At 53.0% G+C, this 22,054-nt stretch overlaps 2 protein-coding genes across 18 annotated transcripts in view; one reads left to right on the top strand and one right to left on the bottom strand.

The window, feature by feature from the left end:
• LOC124097103 (protein CutA homolog) overlaps window positions 1-10,672 on the top strand; it is a 43,529-nt gene extending 32,857 nt beyond the window's left edge. Inside the window, exons 7-8 of one of the 3 annotated variants that reach the window (XM_058581660.1) lie at window positions 9,733-9,786; window positions 10,530-10,665. The gene's annotated coding sequence lies outside the window, so the exon portion shown is untranslated. Of the gene's footprint in view, window positions 1-9,732 lie in introns of all 3 variants that reach the window. The other 2 variants (XM_058581659.1, XM_046451265.2) reach the window with 2 other exon arrangements.
• Window positions 14-21,572, bottom strand: Phf19 (PHD finger protein 19). 15 transcript variants are annotated; one of them, XM_046451254.2, is made up of 15 exons: window positions 21,434-21,560; window positions 17,891-18,091; window positions 17,334-17,415; window positions 14,233-14,328; window positions 13,648-13,748; window positions 12,956-13,104; window positions 10,511-10,606; window positions 9,725-9,793; window positions 9,494-9,614; window positions 7,806-7,873; window positions 6,444-6,614; window positions 5,773-5,860; window positions 4,935-5,020; window positions 3,820-3,915; window positions 14-2,474 (listed from the first exon to the last, which is right to left on the bottom strand). In XM_046451254.2, exons 2-15 carry the CDS (start codon window positions 18,074-18,076, stop codon window positions 2,132-2,134), a joined length of 1,752 nt encoding a protein of 583 aa, XP_046307210.1. In that variant the 5' UTR covers window positions 18,077-18,091; window positions 21,434-21,560; the 3' UTR covers window positions 14-2,131. The 15 variants fall into 15 exon arrangements, 10 of the variants coding, with proteins under 10 accessions (XP_046307210.1, XP_046307212.1, XP_058437636.1 ...); XM_046451256.1 differs by lacking the exon at window positions 21,434-21,560 and adding an exon at window positions 20,364-20,489; XR_009227428.1 differs by having other exon boundaries at window positions 2,432-2,474; window positions 6,517-6,614; window positions 21,434-21,564.
• Between the last annotated feature and the right edge of the window lie 482 nt (window positions 21,573-22,054).

Raw genomic sequence — 22,054 nt, forward strand, 5'->3', positions numbered from 1 at the left:
TCTCAAAGGGAACTTTTACATTGTAAACCAGACACATAAATTTAATATAACAAAATGTTATTAAAAGCAGCAATTCAAAACCATGTATCTCTTAGAAGGTGCACAGGGTTATAAGGTGAGTTGGCAATAATGCAGCTATTATGTGGTATGAATGAAAAGCTGGGGTGTAGAGTCAGTGACCTCGTTAGGCCTTGTGCTGTCTTCCCAGTGGGAAAGGTTCTTTTGCCCTGCTCTTCAGGCCCAGAGCCTCTCCCAGCCTAAGTGGGAAGGACAGGCCTTGCTCATCCTGGCTTTCTCAGAACCTAGAAGTCAGACCTCAGAGGTTGCTGTGCTGAGACCGGCAGGAAGCCAGTTTGAATCCCAGGTCCCACACCCCTACTGGGCTGGGGCTGGCTTCTCAACTCCCCTTCCCTGGGTGCCTCAGTGGCAGCAGCTGTGGGGCTAAGAACTGGGCCCAGAACCTGCTTGTCCCTGCCTGGGCCATGTAGGGGAAAGAGAGGGAAGTGGGCAGGATATGCGAAGGGGCTGAGGTGAAGTTCCTTTGAAAGGCACTATAGGAGCTGAGGTTTAAGGCAGGGCCATCTAGCCTATCCCAGGGCCGAGTGCTCATGGTGGGGAGGAGTTTGGCATAATCTCGGGAAATCTGGCTCCTTGGGCCTGCTGCCTCATTCTTCCCATCTTCGCCTTCCAGCTGGTGGCCTGCAAATCCAGCCAAGGCTGGTCCCAACCTGGTGCCCAACCCCCTCAGTCAAGGCACTTCTTCCCATTTCCAATCAAGTGAGTCAGTTTCTAATATCTCTGGAAGCAGCAAAAATGAGGGGTCCTGGCCCCCTCCCAATTTTGGTTTCCCTCCAGACGGGGCTGAATCTGAATGTCTGTTCTAAGAATTCTATTTCAAGCCCAAATGACAAACACATCCCTTTGAGGGGGCTTAATGAAACAGGCCATTGAAAAATCCCATGATGATCAATTTTAGAGCAGGGCTGGGGAGCTGGGGGAGAGTAGGAGCCTTCTGTGCTTTGACCTCATTGGGCCAAAGCTAGTCCATTATGTTGGAGGAAGTGGGCAGGAGCTGGACCTTCACATTCACCTGCAGCCTGTGCCCCTGGAAGGGGCAAAGAGGAAGCCAAAAGAAGGATCCAGGCTGTGTGTGGACGCTGGGAGACAGGTCATGTGGCTGTGTGTGGACGCTGGGAGATGTGTGAGCCTGGTGTGTAAAAGCACACACATGGAAGCTTCTGGGCAAGAGCATGGGTGTGGTTTGGCTGTGGGTGGTGGCTCCCTTTCCACTGCTTCCCCCAGTCTCCCTGGTTTTCGTGGATGTCTCCATTCTAGGAAGGCGAGGCCCAGCTCTGTGGCAGCTAAGTGGTGTGAGGCTTGGCACAGACAAACTTCTTGGACCTTCGGAACTGAGGCCAGCAGCCTTCACACTCAGCCTTAATAAGGGGGCCCAGAGGCTGGTGCCTTCTGCTGTGGAGACCCGGTTCTTTGCTCTCTAGGTGCTGAATCCCAGCATCTCTGCCACACAGACTTTCCCAGAGTCCTCTCACACCACCCCCTTTCCAGGGGTAGAAGTGGAAGGAAAAGGGGGCGGGGGAGAGAAGCCTCCACTGACCTGTTCTCCTTCAGAGGTTCCCAATCTCAATGTGGTCCTAGGGAGGGGCAGCCCCCATGGGTCAGGTGTAAAGGATATCCAGTGGAGGGACAGATATGCACATGGAGGATGTGTGAACACACACCAGAAAGCAGTGAGAGGTGAAGGGACAAAGTAATGGGGACAGAGAAAGATTTGGGCCTCAGGAGTTAGAGTCACAGAGCCGGGTGGGGGGTGGGATAGGGGTGGACACAAACTCAGGAAGAACCAATAAACAGTGTGAGGGGTGTGGAGTGTGAAGACACTAAAAAGAGCCAGTGGGACCTTAGGGAGGCCATGGACCAAGAGCAGAGCAGAGCAGAGCTGACACAGTAGTAGTGCAGGCTCAGCTTGGCCTGCTGGGCAGCTGGACAAGGCCTCTCCAGGCCCTTGCCACTGTGCTGCTTCCTCCCCCACCCAGCCTGGAGGAAACAGGGAAACCTGTGCCCTCGGCTGTCCCTCTGATTTTCAGGGCTCCCTGCAGCCCCCGAGGGGTAGTCAGTAAGGGGTGGTCCCTTCCCATTCCACCAGGTACTGAACCTTGCCCTCTGGTGTGACCCTCCGAGCCAACACCTGGTACTTCTCCCCACAGGCCAACCGCCCTGCTGCGCCAAAGTAGGTGGTGATAGATGACTTGAGGTGTGACAAGGACGAGTCGTCTTCACTGATGCTCTCAAATGTGTGGCTATCGATGCCTTCATCTGGCCGCTCGGGGCCCAAAGTCCCCTCCGCACTGCTGTCTGAGGGGCAGCGTCCACCCAGCTCAGCCGCCCGCCGCTTGGCCCGCAGCGGCATGTATGCCTTGGCCGCCAGCTTCCTCTTGCGGCTGCCTACTGTCCGTCTACAGCAGGAGTGGGGAGAGGAAGATGATGGGAATGAGATGGGATGACCATGACAAATCCCTTGCTCCCAGCAGTCTCCTGGGTACCCGGCACTGTGCCTGGCCCGGGGCATGGATTATCTCACAGGTCCTTGCAGTAACCCCATAGGAGGGAAACTGAAGCTCCAGGGGAGAAGCAGCCAGCTGGGGAGTGGCAGAGCCAGGTTCAAACCTGGGTCTGTCCAGCTCTAAAGCCTGGGCTCTTTGGGTGCCAGAACCAGAACTGCTAGAGTACAGACAACTGTTCTCTGCGCCCCCTGAGGTCATGCAGCATAGAGGCCTTGTGTACGCTGCTCGTCTGTCACCTGCACCCATGTGGAGCTAGCTGAGCCAAATGGGGATGAGGACAGGGTCAAGGACTGAAGGACAGACCTTGTACTACATAGGCAGATGTGTTAGAGAAGGGACACAAGATCAGATTCACATCCACAGATGCTTAGAAATGGAAGCCAAGACCCAAAGCACTAGTGGAAACCAAAGAAACAGGAAGAAACAAAATATAGGGCTGGGTGTAGCTCAGCAGTAGAGCATTTGCCTAGCTTGTGTGAAGTCTTGGGTTCCATCCCCAGAACCAACCAACCAACAAACAAAAAACATTAGAAAAAGACACATGAGAGACTTCTGCAGACTAAGACTTCAGGACACAGGTCTACAAGCATTATGCTTTTAATTCTACTTTTGCAAGGGCTTCACATGTCCTAAAATAAAGGAGCCTGAGTCCAGAAGAAATCCTTCTGCTTTGCAGACCACCCTCCCTGTGCTGCTGACCACCAGCTCTTGCCAAGCAGGCCAGCCCTTCAGCTTGGGCCCCCTGGAATTTGTCCTCCACCAGACCCTGCAGTCCACAGGATGCCATCCTCCCTCTACCAGGCTTCCAAACACATGCTCTTCCTTTAGAGGCCCTGGAACTCAGACAGCCAGAAACCAGGGTTAGGGACCCCACAGCCTGAGAAGCACGGGCCTGCAAAATCATGGCACACAGAGGCCAGGAACCCCTAATAAAAGACAACCCCAGATTGGAACCAGCCAGCCAGAGATGTCCATTGTTCTGCAGCAGGTGAAAAGCATTCCAAAGGGATGTGTCCCCAGCATCCTGGATGCCTTTCCTTATCCCACCTGAACCCCAGGGACTCGGAACTAGAGGGTCCCAGGGCCAGACTCTTAGAATTGCAGAAGGCCAGGTCCTCCAGTGGGGGGCTCAGGTATGCAAATTGAGCCCCACAAAAGTAGAAGTGGGAGGTGGCAGCCTGGGAAGAACAACGGTTCTTGTGAAGCTTGAGGTCAGGGCTGACCTCTGGGCGCTCACCTGGAGTCATAGGAGAGGCTGGTAGATGCAGAGCCCGAGGTGCTGGCAGCGTCCGTGGAGTCCACGTCTGAGAAGAAGGTCTGGCCTGAGCTGGCACTGAGAGAGGGGGCAAGGGTGAGCTTGCCATTGGTCCAGCCGAGCAAAGTCCTGCTGACCTGGCTCCTGGGGGCCCCTGGGATCTCTCCAGCTTTTCTCTGCCTCTCTGGCATGCATCCTTCATTCCCAGTGGAGGCCCATCTTTGCATTGCTGAGCTTCCCACCACCACACCTGCCAATTTCCCGCCCATCCCCCTTCAAAGTCCAGGAGGCAGGAGAGCCTTCCCTGACCACCTTCCCCTCCACTAGGCTTGTAAATAAATGTGACAGAAGCACAGATAATGATACTTAATGAACTGTGAGGCATTTGTGCAACTTTACAGGTCAGTGTTTCCATTTTCAGTATCTTGTTGGAAGAAAACATGAGGAGGTTCAAAGAGGTTAAGAAATTTAGCTGATGCCACATAGTACTGGTGAACAGGGTCTGGAGCTCAGCCTGTCTCAATCCCCGACTCTTTCCTCCATGGCTTTAGGTAAACACTGAATGACTTCTAGTGATTTTGGAAATCAGATGACAAAAGATGTAGACCTTCCCCTTGAGTGTACCCAAGCACACACAGAAAAGTATCCAACACAGCCTGGGAGGATCTGTGTAGGCTCCTTGGAAGGAGCCAGGTCCTGGGTTTTCAGATGGGATGGGGTGGGCAGGGCAAAGGGCCTTCCAGGCAGAGGGAGCAGCATGAGTGAAGGCGAGGAGGTGTTAAACCACAGTGTGGGATAACCACAGAAACTGGTGTAAGGTTGGGGGCAGGAAGAGGCTGGGGAGCGGGGAGCACAGTGAGGCAGCCTCAGTGCCATGGGGGTGCCATGCTGAAAGCTGGTAAAGGCCCTCCAGGCAGCCCCATGCCACAGGGACCCTTTAACCTGGGGTTTCAGAAGTACCCACTCCTCCCTCAGAATACTTTCTGCCCTTCCCCCTTCCAGAGCCTCCTGCCTGGCTGTGCAGATGCAGGGAGCCTCCACACCTGGTCCGTCCCAGCCTCCGGAGCAAACCTTTCTGCTGGGCCCCTCATTGATACCTTTTTAAACTCTGAATTTCATCCAGCGTGAAGTCAAATATGCTAGCCAGGTGGTGGTTGGTGCTCCAGGCCGAGGTGAAGTCACTCTGTGGACACAGAGGAGGAAGAGAAGATGGGTCAGTCAGCGGGTATCAAATCCACCTTCCCCAAGCACCTTTTGCCCCAGCTGAGGGCCACACCAGCCAGAGCTGCCAAGCACTGGGCCTCCCTAGGGTAAGGCCTGCCACTTCCTCTTTATTCCAAGTCCTGACCAGAGAGCCAAGTCACCCTGATTCTAGTCCTGGCTTTGTCTCCAGCCAACTGGATAATGCTGACCCTTCTGGCATTAGTCACCTCAACTGCAAAATGGGGACAAGAAACCCTGCCCTGTTTCCCTCTTAAAAGGTGTCAGGATGCCCAGAAAATTAAATAATGGCTATCAAAGGCACTAAGTAATGCCTGTAAACTGTAAAGTGCTGGGGAGATGAGGCATTGTTGGTATCACTGCCCACAGAGAGGGCTTCGATGAGGATGCCAAAGAAAAACAAATGCCCTGGAGCCCTGGTTCCAGGCTGATGTGTGACCTCAGGAAAGTCATTGCTCAACCCTGTCCTTGTTTCCCCACTTGACAATGGGGACAAGGATACTACTGCCCCTGCCCCTGCCCCTGGGTTCCTGGGAGAACTTGGGGAGACAAGGGAGAGGTACTGGAGCACCTAACTTTTCCTTGTTTTGCTAAATAGGAAATGGGACATGGGAGAGTTTCCTGGGCTTGGGGGACTTCATTTTCTGCACAGGAATCCCTAATATGTGGCGGTCCTGCATGTGAAAGTGGAGGATGAGAAAACAAGGAACTAACACTGGGAATAGCATCTTCCAGCAAAAACTTTGATCTTTTTCTTCTATAAACTCGCCTTTTCTGCTGCTGGAATTCGTGAGGCAACAAACTGTGGAGACAGAAAAGGGAGAGGGTGGCTCAGTCAGAGCCTGAGGGCCAGAGGGGGCCCCAGAGGAAGGAGCCTCAGGAGCACAGGGGCAGGGGCCGGTAGCTGGGGTAGGGATGGACTTGAATGAGGGTGGATGGCGGCACCTTCAGAAGGAGTCTGGGGAGGAATGCACTTGCTTTGGGGCAGGAGATGCAGGAGGGTTATCATGGGTAGAAAAAGAAAAGGTGCCTCTCTGGGCATGTGTGTCCAGGTACCCTGCCCCCAACACCCAGGAGGGGGCTCAGCTCAGCCGGGAGGGCAAGGGCACTGTCCACACACCAATTTCCCCTTCTCTTCCCCTTAGGGCTAGGGCCTATGATCTGGCTTTTCCTGAGAGGCAATAAGGGGGCTGCAGAAGGAGCCTGGGAGCCACTGACTAGCTCTCTCAGGGAACCTATGTTGGACTGACTAGCTGTGGGGGCTCTTGGTTTATGCAAATGTCACCATGTTCTCAGATCCCAGACATGGCCCATTGTCCTGGGAGCTGGGAGTAGAGAAGCCAACTGGGGCTGCAGCCCTAACCCCTAGGTCCCCAAGCACTGACCCAGGCTTGCTCTTTCCTCTCTTACGCAGCTCAGAGGAGCTAGAGGAGGCGCCGTTTTCATTTGGCAACAGACCCTTGTCAGGCAGCAGCTTCCCCGGTGGGTTGGGGGGGACACGGATGCGCAGGCGGAAGATGCACTTCTTCTTCTTGATCTCTTTGCCGCAGAGGAACCTGGGCATGGGCAGGGGAGGAGACCCAGATTCAGTCCATCCTCCTGGGGAGTGTTGGTGGGCATTAAACAAGGTTGTCTGCCTCTCTGGACCCAGACCTAAAATCCAGAGTGCCCCCTAGGGACTAAGTGGGTCCTAGCTGAGGATTGGCTGGTGGCTCCTCCATATCCTTCCTCCAGTACATGTGGGGTTCTTGCTGTTCCTCTCCCTTTTCTTCTCTGCCTCAACCAGCTGCAAGGCCACCTTCAGCTCACAGTGGGACTCCCATGGTCAAGACACTGATTCCAACCCATGCTGTCGTCTGAATTCCCCTAGAAGCTGGAAGCACCCCCAGGCACTTCCTTCCTTCCAACACTGGCTGCATGGCCCTGAGCTGCAGAGGCAGTTCACACCCAGGCCTGTTCTTGGGGACTGTCTACTGGGAGGCACAAGGCCTCGTACTGAGGAGTAGACTGTGCCTGGGTCCCAATCTATGTGAATGTGAAGGTGAGTCCTTCTAGAGGCACCTGGAAGCTTTTGTAGAAGCAGGGACTTGTCTTTTCCCCCAGCACCTAGACAGGGCCTGACAGAGCAGCAGCTGATAAATACTTGCTGATGGAACAAATGAATAGAGGGAAGGAAGAGCATCCTAGGCTGAGGGAAGATGATGAGCAAAAGCCCTGGGTGGGGAGCAAGGGCTCAGTGGGGCTGGCACCAAGACAAAAAAATCAAAGAGACAGTGGAAGAAGATTTGCAGGCAGGGCCTGATCAAAAGAGTCCTTGAATGCTGGAACGGGGAGCCCAGGCATCCCCTGTGTGGTGAAGGATGTGGCCAGCTATGTGTGCTGAACTCAGAATGGGAAGACACTGGCTGGGGATAGGTTAGAAGGCTATGACACACCTGGAATATGCTGACTTGATGCCTCACTGAGGGACCCAAAACCCCAGCTGGCTCAGGCAGGAGGGACCCTCAGAGAGCAGGAGCACATACCCCTATGGAGCTGAGCCCAGTCCCAAACTGAGTAAGGCTGCTGGGTGCTCAGGAGAAACTTTGCAAAAGAAGGTCCCAGGATCCTTTGTTCCCTGGGTCATGAAGGATGGGAAGGGTATAGGTAAAGAAGGAGAGGGAGACCCAGACAGGTAGGAAGAGCCCTTAGCTTGAGATCCCACCTGCTGGGGCGGCCCACAGTACTCCCTCCCATGCTGCACGCACCGGCTTTTGTAACTGTTCAGAGCATTGAGGAGATGCGGTCCTCGATCCGTCACAGGGGTGCTGGTGAGCTGGGGGAGCAAGCCAGTGAGACAGTCAGACTCAGGCACCTGACATCTTAGGAGGCCCCACCCTGTCCCCTGCCTGTCCATCTCCTTCCTGATGCCTTTGAGTCCTTCAGGTGAGGACATTGATCCATGAAACCTCAGACAAGCCTTTTCCCCTCTCTCAGGGGAAAATTGAGAGAAAAACTCCTGGCCTAAATCTATTAAGATCTTTAAAAGGTACATACTTTGACCCAGTAATGCTCCCCCAGGGGATCTATGGTACAGATAGGACACGGGACTCAAATAAAACTACATACAAAAATGGTCCCAATGGCACGTTTCTAATGGTGGAGAGGAGGGAAAAAAACCACATGCCCAACAGGAAGGAAACCAGTGAACTACGGTAGAAACCAATGCCGCCATTAAAAATGTTCATGACAAAAAGAAAAACATGTTCACGAAGATTCTTCAGGAATATGGGAAAGCATTTAAATTATGACAAACTGAAAAAAGATAAATTAAAATTATATATACATACTGTATCATCCAAATCATGTAAAAATAAAAAAAAAAAACAAGCATAGAAGAGAGGCTCAAAGGAAATGTACCTATGCATTATTTCTAGTTTTTTCTGGGTAGTGTGATATGCGAATGTGGATTTTTTAAAAAGTACACTTCCTTATGTTTCTTGGTAACTTAAAAATTTTCTACCAGTAATAAGTATGATTTTTTTTGTAGATCAGGAAAGAGTAAAAAAAAACAGTTTAAGGCTTTATAATATGTATAGCTTATAAATTATCCAATACTATAAATGAAGATTTCATGTGAAACAATTTTTTTGCAGGGGCTAAGGATGTGGCTCAGTAGTTAAGCAGCCCTGGTACAAAAAAAAATTTTTTTTTCTTTTTCTTTTTTTATTATTTTTGCAAAGCATGTAGGCTACTTAAGAAAAAAACTGGGGCTGGGGTTGTGGCTCAGTGGTACAGTGCTTGTCTAGCATGCTTGAGGCACTGGGTTTGATTCTCAGCACTGCATATAAATAAATAAAATAAAGGTCCATTAACAACTAAAAAATAAAAAAAAAAAACCCTTGTCTCATCAAAGAAGAGCCTGGGGCAATCAGTAGAGAAGCAGGCTCACTTGCATGTAGTAGCAAGGATTCTGAGTGTCATTAGGGACAAAGGGGCTCATCCCCACTCCGGAAGTGGCTAGGAAGGTCCTGATCCCAGCCTTGGCTCAGGTGGCTGACCAACAGGCAGGCTGTTCTCCAGCTCTGACATTCTAAAGTCTACATTTGTTACTTCAACTAACTCATGGATCAGAGGTGCTCAGGCCCCTGGTGACCCACTGTTCAGAACAGCATGAGCAGGGACAGGACTACTCTACTTTTCATCTTAGCTAAGAAATTTGAAGTGGGCCAGACATCTCAGCAGAGAACCTGCTCCGGCCAGATTTGATCCAGGGCCCCAGTTCCCAGAGGCTGAGTTGGTGAGTCCCCATATGCCCACTGCCAAAATCAGAGACCAGAAGCCTGGACTCAGGATGCAAAGTGAGAGCTCACACACCAAGACCCTAGTCCTCAAGGCACAGCCCTATAGAGACATCTCTGTCTCTGCCACTCTGACAGCCCACTGCCCTGAGTACCTTGCCAAGCTGCAGGAGCTCCCAGTGGTGGTTGACAAAAGCCAGAATCTCCTCAAAGTCAAAGTACTTCTTCTTGCTCTGCACCCCAAGGTTGTAGAGGGCCAGGTGAACCACATCCACCCTGAGCAAGAGGGCAAGGGGTGGGGCCAGGTAAGGGGCGGGGCAACCCCCAGGGAGGAGATAATGGAGGAGCTGGCAGGGGTGAATTTGAACCAAGCCCCACCCTCTCACCATCGCAGGGGCAGCCTCTCGATGTACTCTGGGCCCTGGTTACACACGGAGCAGAAGAACAGGTAGAACCTGTGGATGGGTGGAAAGGGGACCTGTGGTGGGTTTACGAAGATTCTTCAGGAATATGGGAAAGCTTTTGTGGTGGGTGGGGCTCTGACATCCCACCCTAGGCCAGCTCCCCCCACCTGCCTCCTCATAGTCAGACTTTCATTCTTGGGACAGGTGGCCTCTGGGGGGTTGGAGAGCTAAGGACAAGGCTGGACAGGATCAAGGAATACTCCTGTACATTCAATCCCCTTCCCAAATACTACTGCCCTGGAGTGCCTCGAGGTTCATAAGAGAGTGACCTGAGCTATGCTGGACTGTAGTGGTCACCCTCCTCCCCTAATACACACACAATGACAAATGACACAAACAAAAAACACATAATATCTGGCTTGACATGTAGCACCTTCCATTAGCTTAGCCCTATTGCTTAGAAGGCATCCATTTCTTTTGGTGGTTCCTACAACTTCTCTGGGCAGGACTGGGGCAGGGACTGTGTCACCATTCCCTCCCCAGACACTTGAAGAGACTGGTGCTTAGGGAAGGTAAAGATGTGCCTGAAGTGCTCACAATTCCATGGCAATTAGGAATGCATCACAGCATAGCTGGGACTCCTTTACCCTGAGCAGCCTCCTGTGGATGGGTACATGCTATCATAGACCCCCCTGTATGGGCCTAGCAGGCAATCCTAAGGAGCTGCCACTCTGAAGGCCAGGCTGGACCAAAATAGCACTAACTTACCTGTCTCCAAACATCATAGGCTCATTGAGGCATTGTGTGCAGGCCTCGTGGAACCACTGCCTGCATCGATAACACTGCAGCATCCGCAGATACCATCTGGAGAGGAAGAAGAAACACGGTCAGCCACGTTCACAATTAGGCATGAGACTCAGCAGCTGTGACCTCCACCCAAAGAGAAGGAAGGGAACTCCCAGATACTAAGCACTCAGACTGTGCCTGGAGGTTCTGGGAGCCAGGCGTATGCCACTTCGTTGGACCTTACCATCTGGCCGAAGATGAACATTGCCCCCATATTATAGATGAGTTAGAGAATAAATGGCTTGCTCAAGGTCACTCAGAACATGGAGGATGGTGACTCAAATCCTGGTTTCCTCAATTTCAAAGCCCGTGTTCTTCCTGCCATGCCATATCAGAGCCCCCACCTCTGGCCTGTGTTTGTTCCCCAAACATCACAGACATCCTGAGAGACTCATGGAAGAATAATGGTTCCTGTAAAGCTACATGGGGGCAGGCCTACACCTATTGTTTCTCACCTGGTACTGTAACTACCCCATTAAGGCTATTCAACAATTAGTATCTGGTTGTGAATGAAGGGCAAAAAGATATTCCCTTATCAGCCAACATTCTGCACTTTGTCAGATGTGGTCCAGGGTAACCTGCAGGTTCCTTGGTCCACTTCAGATCTTTGCAATCTTTGGGGAAGCCTCCAGGAGATGCATCCTTAGCAATCACCCATTAAACACTGAAACACACTGCCTTAAGGCCATAAAGGTTTCTGTAAACATTTCTCAATCTTCTCTTGTTAGGCTGCTCAACAACCCATGATCTATAGGTAATTAAGGTAACTAAGCCGTTTAGAGAGTTTTAAGTAGTTCAAGTGATTTGCCTGAGTTCCCAAGTGGGCTCTAACCACAGTCTTCAGACCTCTAGTTCTTGTATCAGATGGGGTATGAGATTAAGGACATCAGGGGGCCCTGCAGACTGTTTCCTGAGGCAGAAACCCAACCTCTAAAGTCTGAGGTTCCTTTCATAATGCCTGGGGCAGTCAGTGCAAAGGAGCAGGATCAACTAACCATGGCTATAAGGGGAACCAGGAAGAGTCAATCAGACTCTGGCACAGTAGGACAAGAATGCCCTCTGCACCATCCCCAGCATCAGGCCAGCTCTGCTTGCACTTCTCTAGGGAAAAGAATCTTTGTATCTCACTTGTTTCATTGGCTCTGACAATGAATAGGTAATCATAATTTCCATGCAGTAATGGCACTATCACCAGTACCTCACTTTTTTTAATATTTATTTTTTAGTTGTACCCAATATCTTTATTTTTATGTGGTGCTGAGGATCAAACCCAGGGCCTCGCACATGCTAGGCGAGCGCTCTACCCCTGAGCCACAACTTCAGCCCACCTCATGTTTTTCAAATGCTTGCCAAGTACCAAGATCTGTGTATGCCTTTACGGGAATTATGTAATTAACATCGTGCACAACTTCCACATGGTGAAAACAGTAAGCAAACTGAAGCTTGGGGGTTGCACAGGGACAGAGCCTGGATTTGGACGTCCGGGGAGGATCTTGAACGAGTATCAGGCCTAGGCTCTTAGTTATTCCTCTATAAGTCCTCCTTTCCTCCAAGTTCCAAGCGAACACCCCTGTCCCCCCGTCCCGGATCCCCCAACTGCCGGAAAGTGTCAGACGCCACCTAGGGGCCCAATCTTCAGGTTCTCATCTTGAAGTCCTGCCCCCTTGCACCCCACTCCGAAGCCTTACCTTCAGGGGCTCCTGGAGGCCCCTTGGCGACTCTCCTGACTCACCCCTGTCGCAGAATGCACCCCGACCTATCCTGCCTCCCTGGGGACCCCGCTCCCACCTCTCACACAGCGCGGCTCACACTCCGGGCCCCGCCCCCGCGGCCGACACTCTGGGTTGGACTCCGGGGACTGACACTTCGGGCCCGCCTCCCGGGGCCCCGAACCCCCGAGGCTGACACTTCAGGCCCGCCTCCCGGGGCCCCGAACCCACCCCGAAGGCTGACATTTCAGGCCCTCTTCCCGCGGCCCCGCCCCCGAGGCTGACACTTCGGGCCCGCCTCCCGAAGCCCCGCCCCTGCGGCCCCGCGCCGGAGGCTGACACCTCGGGCCCGCCTCCCGCGGCCTCGCCTCCCGAGGCCCCGCCCCAAAGGCTGACAATTCGGGCCCGCTTCCCACGGCTCCGCCCCCGGAGGCCCCGCCCCCGAGGCTGACACTCCGGACCCGCCTCCCGAAGCCCCGCCCCCGGAGGCCCCGGCCCGAGGCTGACACTTCTGGCCCGCAGCCCCGACCCCACGGCTGACCTTCCCGGCCCGCCCCTCGAGGCTCACACTCCCAGCCCTCCCCGTCAGGCCCCAGCCGGCAGTCTGACGCTCTCGGACGTGCCCATCTCCCCGGCGGCCCTGTCCCGGTGGCCTTACTCTCCGGGCCCGCCGCAGTAGCAGTAGCATTGCTGCTGATTGGTGCGGTGTGGCGAGTCCCACTCGAGCTCCTCAGGTTGGTAGGACAGCACCATCTTCACTGCCTGCAACGTCCTGGCGATGGCGCCCTTCTTCAGCGCGCCACCTTTCTGGGGGAAGACGAGGGCCCCAATCACCTGCTGTACTGGTTGGGCCACCCGTGTCATTACACGACTATCAAGGGAAATACTGCCCAGGGGTTGGGGGAACCCACAGAAGTTCCAAGACAGGAAGGCAAGGAACTTTCCTTCACCGATCCTCAAGCCATCTCTATCCCAGAAGGATCTTCATTAATAATATTAAAGGAAATAAGCACAATACAGGTCATAATGACCTATATGTATTAGCATGGGCATTTACAGGGATTTTCTCTTTTAATAGCAAAGCACCATCTATCAGGAGCCTGCTACTCCTAACACCAAACCGTGTCTATTTTACAGTTGGGGAAACTGAGGCTCAGTAAGGCTCTGGAATTTGATCAAGGACATACAGCTCCTAAGTGGCAGAGATACCATCTATCTCTGAAGCCCAAGTAGGGTCCTTCTGCTTGGAGCTCAGAGTCTGGTATGGGGAGTCCGGCCTGGGCCCAGGGGTCCTCTGGGCTGCTGGACTGCAGGAGGGAGAGGCAGGGTCTGACAAAGACAGAGGCTCACCCGCACGGCCAGTGCGAAGATGCAGCGTCGACAGAACCAGGGTGTGAGCAGGGGCCTGTCAGCACTGCCTGCTATGGGAATGTGGCACTGCTGGTGGTAACCTATGGCAGAGGAGGGGGTAGTGAGTACCCAGGACGAAGCAGTGGCTCAAGGCCAGGAAGCTCAAAGGCAGCAAGGCTGAGAAGGTGGTGGAGAGCCCTGGGAGCTCTGCCTGCCAGCTGCTAGGGGGCTGGCTGGTGATGCCCACCCAGGCAGCCAAGTTGGCATCCAGGCTGGGGATGAAAAGAAAGCACTGGCCAGAGGGGAAGGCACCAAGGCCTGGCTTCAGCACCTGTACCGGTTCTTTCCCACCCTTCCTCGCTACCTAGGTGGGTACCAAACTGCATGTTCCATTGTATTTTCTCAACTTCCCCAAGGTCACCTCCCTGGGCCCTCATTCACAGAGACTGGCCCCCTTTCATCCTGGAGCTCAAGAGAAACAGGGAGCCACCAGGGGTCCCAGCAGTGGGGAATAGTGTCCATCAGGCCAATGCAGGGGTAGACTCACAGGATGGGGGCTTTTTAATGCCTGCTCACCCCACTCACCCAGGCCACACTTTCCACAGATGAGGATCTCATTCAGGGGTCCCGAGGTCTTCCCCAGGCAGATGTTACACTTGGGCTCCTCCCCTGGAACACCGGCTGGAAAAGAGGGCCTTCCAGGTCACAGTTGGCTCACAGCAATTAGAAGAGTGAAAATCAGAGTCCAGGTCCTGGGCTTCTGGTGCACACTGGACCTAGCACCAGGCCTCCAAGCCACCCCACCGCATCTGTCCAATGGGGTATTACCAATACCCCATTCTAAAGATGGGGAAACTGAGGCTTAAGAGATTAAGTTCCTTGCTAAGCTAATAAAAGGTGGGATTCAAACTGATGGCTATTCAACAAATCTTTTGTTCTTTTGACCACAGCATGCTCTCTTCTAATTAAACTTGTTTGGTTGACATTTTTATGCTAAATAACATTTTAAAAAATTATTATGGGATAATAATGGTATGTTACACTATAACTCCATGTTCTCATAAATAATTATGAACTCAGAGCTAATCTTATTTTGACTAGGTTCCCACCCACTTCTCCCTCTTGTCATTATTTTGAATTGAGATCCAGATACCAAATCATTTTTCCATAAATACTTTAGTTGTATCTTTGAAATAGCAGGACTTTTTTTTTTTTTAAAGCATCACTACTGGGTTGGGAAGTAGCTCTGGGGTGGAGGGTTTGCCTAGCCTGCATAAGGTCCTTCCCAGCATAAACAAAACAAAACAAAACAAAAAAAATCACAACAGAGCCTTAATATCAACAAATTCAGTTAGTGTTCATATTCCCAACTGTCTCTCAATAAAAATGTTGTCATGATTCTCAGGGCTGGGGTTGTGGCTGAGTGGTAGAGTGCTTGCCTACCCATATATGAGGCCCTGGGTTCAATCCTCAGCACCACATATAAATAAATAAAATAAAGGTATTCTGTTCTCCTACAACTAAAAAAAAGTTTTAAAAAAATGTTGTCATGATTCTCAATTTGTTTTTTGCTTTTGAATCAAGATCCAAAAAAGTCTATACATGGTGACCAGTTAATAGGATTTTAGAATTGTTTTTCATCTACTGATTCCCTCTCCATTGTTTTCTTTACATTTTAACAACTGAAATGCTTGAATGGATACATTAAATACATATTGATGTGTGTTTCTGTCTCATTTCTCCAATCATCTGAGGGTTTGGTGTTTTGTTCTGTTTTATTTTTGTACCAGGATTGAACCCGGGGCATTTTACTACTGAGCCACATTCCCAGACCTTTTATTTTTTATTTTGAGACAGGGTCTCACTAGGTTGCTCACAGCCTCATTAGGTTGTTGAGGCTTTGAAACTGAGATCCTCCTGCCTCAGTCTCCTGAGCTGATGAGATTATAGGCATGTGCCACCACCCAGTGTCATTTTTTTTGTTATAGTAGAAATGGTGTCATTTCATTTTGGTATCCCCAGGACCTCATATGGGATACATATAGGTGTTTAAGACATGTTTGTTGAATAAATGATCAAGCAGGGACCTGGTTCTTCCTGAATATGCCCCAGGAGTGTGGTACCTACAGTGAGTCTCAGTAAGTCCTCACTGGCTTAATGAAGCAATGAGATGGATCATAGCTTAGCGTGTCCAGCAACACCAGGGGGCCACCATTCTGCCTGGGAGGAACAGTCTTCCGGCTGGGGAGACAAGCTATTCTAGGAGAGCACAATGGTACCTCCATGGTGTCTGGCACACAGTAAACCTTCTATGCAAGCCCTGCTAAAACTAACTGTCTTCTCTAGCTGGTTCCTTACACTTTCAGTAAAAGGGTAATAGGAGAGAAGATCTTCATGGGCTTTGGATCTTTATATAGTAATTCTAGGGTAAGAGGGCTGGGAAAAGGTATCAGTCTGTCTTGGCCACAATTTCTTGCAGAAAGGGGCTATTTAAATCGTCTTTTATAGTGTTACTATAAATTCTTTGTTACTGTATATTCTTTGGAAACTGCTTCCCTGTGACTCAATAGCACCAGGCTAAGCTTTTTACATGGCTATCTTATTTAATCTTCCTGACCACCCTATGAAGCCAAAACTTCACTCTTCTTCTTTCAGATGAAGAAAACCAGACTTAACAACCCAAGACTATGCATCTAGTAATGGCAGAATTAGAACTTGGTTCAAAGTCCATATGACCAAAAAACCTCCTTTGTCCCCCATTCTCCTTTTAAGCATAAATAGCAAATAGATTTCTTCTCTTTCGACAACTCTGATGGGTGGTAGCTTATGGGAGTTCCATGTTAAAAATCTATAAGCAGCTGGGCATGATGGCCCATGCCTGTAATCCCAGCATCTCAGGAGGCTGAAGCAGGAAGATCAAGAGTTCAAAGCCAGCCTCAGCAATGGCGAGGCACTAAGCAACTCAGTGAGACCCTGTCTCTAAATAAAATACAAAATAGGGCTGGGGAGGTGGCTCAGTGGTTAAGTGTCCCCGGGTTCAATCACCAGTACTGCCCCCTCCCCCAAATCTGAGTGTTGTGACTGACCACTGACATGGGTCATGTGGAAGGGAGAATGGCAGTAGAATGCCTGCTCTGCCATCTCCATAAGACACTGTCAGCTCTCTGCAGTCAGGGATGGGAGGGGGCCCAGCTCTACCCAGGCATGTCCACCTTCACGCTGACTAGCCCATCTCTGCTTTCTTCATGGTTCCTGACTCCTCGCCCCAGGGCTAGAGCTGCCTCCACTAGTTTTCTTCACATGCTGATCTGGGGCACTGATTAAACCTACAGGTGACAATTCTGATTGCTTGGCCTCCTCCTCATTCCTAGTCTACTAGACCCAGAGCTTTAGAAGCAGAAAATAAAGTACAAGAAGGCCACAAACATATGCCTGAGATCTAGTCCCAGCCTGCGTGGTACCTCTGTGAGCCACTTCCCCATCTGCCTTGTTGCCCTTATAATCATGAGCACTCAAGGGGAGTACACAGGTGTCACACAACTGGTAATCTGATCATCATCTCAGGTGGGCTTGGGGGTTCATGAACCAGGGCAGATGCCAGGAAAAAGAGATGGAAGGACTGATGGAAAAACTTATGGAGGGAGAACAGGGGAGGGGAGGGTACCCCAAATCTTAGGAATACTCACCATGCTGTATGTCCTTCCACAGAACCCAGTACTTGGAGTTATCTTCAAAAGTCACAAGGCAGCTTTGCTTAGAACTGCTGACCTGAGGCACGAGGGGAGCAATGTGAGGAAGCAGCTGGGGGGACAGCCAGACTGGGGCCCAGTCGTCTTCCCACTTCCGTCTCCTTGGGCTTCAGAAAGCAGAGCTAGGCTAGTAGAGGAGCGGGGGTGGCAGCTCCTGGAGGCCCTGGAACTGGACAGTCTGGGACAGGGGGACAACTTGGTAGGAACACTGAGGGCAGAACAGGCCAGCGGGTCACCCCTGCTCCTCTCCGGCCTTGTTCAGTGTGCTCTGTAGGCGCTCAGAGCACTTTTCTAAAGTTCTGGCTGATGTTTGTTCCAAGGAAGGTACCTGCAAACTCAGGCTCTGGCTCTTTCTCTTTCCAGCTTCTGGGCATGAGGGACAAGAAGGGAACTTGCCAGCAATTCCCGTCCCCCCATCACTGGTCTGAAAGTCAGGCCAGAGGACCAGCAAAGATGCCAAGCCTGAGAATAGGGACCAGAGAGGAGATACCTACCCTCTTGATCTTCCCGAGGTAATACAGTCCATCTGTCCAACGGCACAGCACGTACTGGCCCTCTGTCAGCTTGGACATCAGGTCTTTGAAGTTGTTCTTCGCCTTAGCCAGGGCCCCCTTGTTGGGGAGGTGGCTGGTGGCACCATAGGAATCCCGAGTCCCTGGATCCAGAGCCCGATTTTCCATCAGCTTCTGCTGACACTGGGGAACAGAGAGAACTGAGTTTTACTTCTTGCTTCCCTGCTCCCCAAACCCCATCAGGGGAAGGAAGAGTCTGGTATGGGGAGTCTTTAAATGTCAGACATGTTTATGATCTCACTGAATCCTCATGATGAAGCTATGGTGGGAGACATTATTACTCCCATTTTGCAGTTAGGGAACTGAATTGTGACAAGAAGTGGGTGATGGCCAGAGGCAGAACTCTGGTTTATAATCAGTTGAGCTGATTCTAAGTCCTGCTCACTTGCCTATACCATGCTGTTTTTAAAGAAAATGAATCTCTCAATTAACACAGAGCAAAGCCCCAATGGGCCTGACCTGCACTCTCTGACCTAGGAGACAAGGCATTTGTTATCCCTTAAGCAAAAGTACTCCATGTTCTCCAGGTCCAGGACCTTCTCCAAGGGAGCACCTGGGAAGTCTTCACACATATCCCCTCCCAAGTATACCTTGAGATCCATCCAGAGAAAACAACTAGGAAGGAAAACTCATGGGTCGCTTGTGACTTGGCCATCTATGTCTCTTATAATCTGCTTTTCTGGTCTCAATTATGGACTGATTTAATGGAAACCAATTCTGCGAGATTTAAACCTGCCAGTGCTTTTACCCTGTTGTACCTTCGCTCCAAGAGTTAAGTCACCCCCATGCCAGCCTATCACCATGCTGTTACCCTTTGCCTTCTTTCTGTCTGCTAATGGTGCTACCATGGCCCCCCAGAAGCCCCAGGCAGCTCAGACTTAAACCAAGGAACTGTCACAGGTCATGGTCTACTTTGGGCACAATGAATTCTAGCATCTATGCTCTCTTTTCCATCCTTCTGTCCTGGTCTGAATTCAAGCCTGGTCTTTTCTTGAGCCATTCATCACCCTTTGGATACCTGTTACCTGAGCCTGGGGCTCACCTATGCTAGGGACACAGGATGGGCAATGGCACCACCAAGAGTCCCCACTCCTGCTTTCCTGCCTCTCCACTAGACTTTTCCAGAAAACTTGTGACTCCCTAATGCCTTCACTGGTGTTCAGTGCCCCCTCCTCCCCTCTCCAGCCTCCCCTGGCTCCATGCCCCTCCATACACTCCCCACCACAGCCACACACAGCCTTGCTCTGTCCCCTCCCCCTGCGACTGCTAGGCAGCTGGTGTCGTGACTCTCTGCTGACAAGGATGAGTCCGGTGCGAGTTTCCGTGTGCGTGTGTATGTACTCTGGTAGACTGGTACCATAATGTCGTTGCAGTGTGCACGTAAGTGTGTGAAAGTAAATACATGTGTGTGATGTGAGGAGCCCTGGGACAGGAAGGGCACTGCAGGGCTCTTGGCTTCCCAGAGGTGGTTGGCCACGTCCCCATGCACGGCGCCGGTTCCTCTTTTTTTCCTCAGGGCAGAGCACACAGGCACCAGGGCCTGGGGGTGCCATCGGAACCCCTGCCTTCTCCCTGCCACCTGGCTCCCCGGGCGCTGCGAGGTCCCCGCCCGCTTGGCTTGTGGCCGGCCAGGGCCAGGCCGCAGCAGGTTCACAAACTGACACTTCCTCCCCGCTGCGCCTTTGGGAGCTGGCCCGGTGGCCGCGCCCCCCTCCCGACCCGGCGGGGGCCCCCGGGTGGCGGCCCCCACCCCCGCCTCCATCCTCCCGGAGTGGGCCCCCGCGGTCTGTGATTGGCTGATTCAAACCCATCGGCAAAGAAATGCCGGTTTGCGGGTTCCCGTCGGCGTCCAGTTCAAATCCGCGGCACCCGGAGCGCGGGGCCGGGCGGGGGCAGGAAGCGAGGATGATTCATGCGCCGGGGCCTCTCCCAGGGCGGCCGTTGGCTTTTTTAAAAGGGTGTTCGGGAGGGGAAACTTGCAGAAGTGCCCCCTTGGGGCGCGAGAGCTCCTCTCCCCCTTGGCTCCGACGCCAAACCGCCCCCGTCCCCACCCGCCGCAACCTGACTTCGGACGTGAGCAAAATCCCAAATGCCCCGTCGGTCCTCCCTCCACCCTCACTAACAGGAAAGGAAAGGTTTGGGGACCAGGAACAGCGACCTGTCACCCACGCCCCCCACGGCTCGGAGACCTGGATGGGCTTCCCGCTGCCCTGCGAGCTCCACTCACTCCCTCTCCCCATCCCCCAGTTGCGCGGCTCCGCGGGACTCCAACCCCCTGAGGGCGTTCGACCCGCCAAAGTTCAGAGGTTTCGGAAAGAGAGGGACGCGCGCAGGGAGAGGAGCGAGTCGCGGGGAGTCCCCGGCCGGGGCCGGCTGCCCGCAGCGCGGAACTTACCGCGAGGCTGCGTGTCCGCCGGTCCCACTTGGAGTCTGGCCACCAGGCGCATCGGCGGCGGAGGCGGCTGCGCTCGGCCCGCGGCTGCCTGGCCGAGTGTCCGCCCGTGGGGCCGGGGTCGGGGTCTCGACGGGGGCGGGGCGGGGCGGGGGCGCCGCGGGGAGGAGGGGAGGCGGGGGGAGGGAGGGGCCGGGGCGCTCAGGAAGGGGCCCCCCGGGCGCGGGGCGCCATCTTTTTCGCGTTTTCCCGCGAATTATTGACGTCCCGCTTATGTAATTAGCAGCGGCCGCGCGGGCCTCGCCATTGGAGCCCGCGGCAGCGGGGCCCCGCAGCGCCGCCCGCCCCCGCCCCCGCCCCCGGGCCGCCGCCCGCGCGGGCGCAGACGCGCAGAGCCCGCGCCGGACTCGGTCCCACGGCGGCGGCGGGTCACCCGCCGCACACCCCGAGGAGCCGCGCAGGAAACACCGCTCCGCGCTCAAAGCCGGCGCGCAGTTTAGGAGACACGCGGCAGGCAGTGCGGACGCCGGGCGGAACTCAGCCCCAGAACAAGCCGAACGGGTCGCCCAGCACCTTGCACTTTACAGCCCAGAGATTGGCCCAGACAGACCCGCAGCAGTGCACAGCCCAGCCAGCTCACCGTTTACACGACACACACAGTGAAGCGGATTAATGTACACTCGGTGCATAGACACAGACACACACAGGAGAGAGAGGTGCAGGGCCCAGCCCAGACCCAGAAGAACGTGCACGGGAGGCCAGCCTCAGCACAGTGAGAAGGCAGACACAGCAAAAGGCACACACACGTGCAGAGACACGATCACAGATTCAATTGCACATGCCACATACACAAATAGGACCTATAATAAAATGACACACAATGAAAGACAACACAGTCCCTGGACAGCAGATTGAGGCAATGGGCATAGCTGCAACAGATAAGGACCCAGTCCTCTGGGGAAAAGTCAGACATGTCCCCACCCAGACTCACTCTTAGGGGCAGGACTGGAAAGAACCCTGGGCAACAAATCCTCACCTGCACCCCCGCCATTAGCCGCCCTTGCCCATCTCACCTGCTGCCATCACATTCTGCAGACACCATCAGGAGGCTGGGGGAGTGTGCGCCTTCATGGGTGTGGCCAGTGGACAGCACCTTCCCCGAAGAGCCCCTTCCCTGCTCATGTTCACCCTTGTCCTCTGCCTCTTTGGGGTGTGGTCAGTACAGCCTGCAGGCCTATCGCCTCCACCCCCAACCCACTTCTTCATCCGGAGTCCTCTCGGGCACTCCCTCACTTTTTCCACTCCTGGGGCTTGCTGCCCCTTCTGTCTTACTACCCCATTCTGGCTCCTTGGGCCAACACAGAACCTGCCTCCCTTCTGCTGAAGCCTGGGTCTCCTGTCCTGGAGAGTAAGTCTGCAAGTCCCAAAGGGGCCTGTAGGAATGTGCTTGTTACCCACATTCTACAGAGAGAACATGTGTCCAACTGGGGCAGGACTGAAGATTCAAGTAGGACACTTCCATCAGCTTCTAAATTGGCCAGGTCTGCCTTTAGGACTGTGGGGAAGTGTGTCCCTCTGAGGTTCATAGACCAGCTCCGCCTATACTGGCTGTGGAGCCCTGATCGTCCCTTCAACTGGTAAACCTGTTTTCAGAGTTGTTGGGAAAGTTAGAGTTTATGTATGCAGAGCTGGGG

Source organism: Marmota monax, unplaced genomic scaffold (assembly GCF_021218885.2).
Source record: "Marmota monax isolate L192 unplaced genomic scaffold, Marmota_monax_Labrador192_F-V1.1 WCK01_AAM20220418_F8-fsc00020, whole genome shotgun sequence".
Classification (NCBI taxonomy): Eukaryota; Metazoa; Chordata; class Mammalia; order Rodentia; family Sciuridae; genus Marmota; species Marmota monax.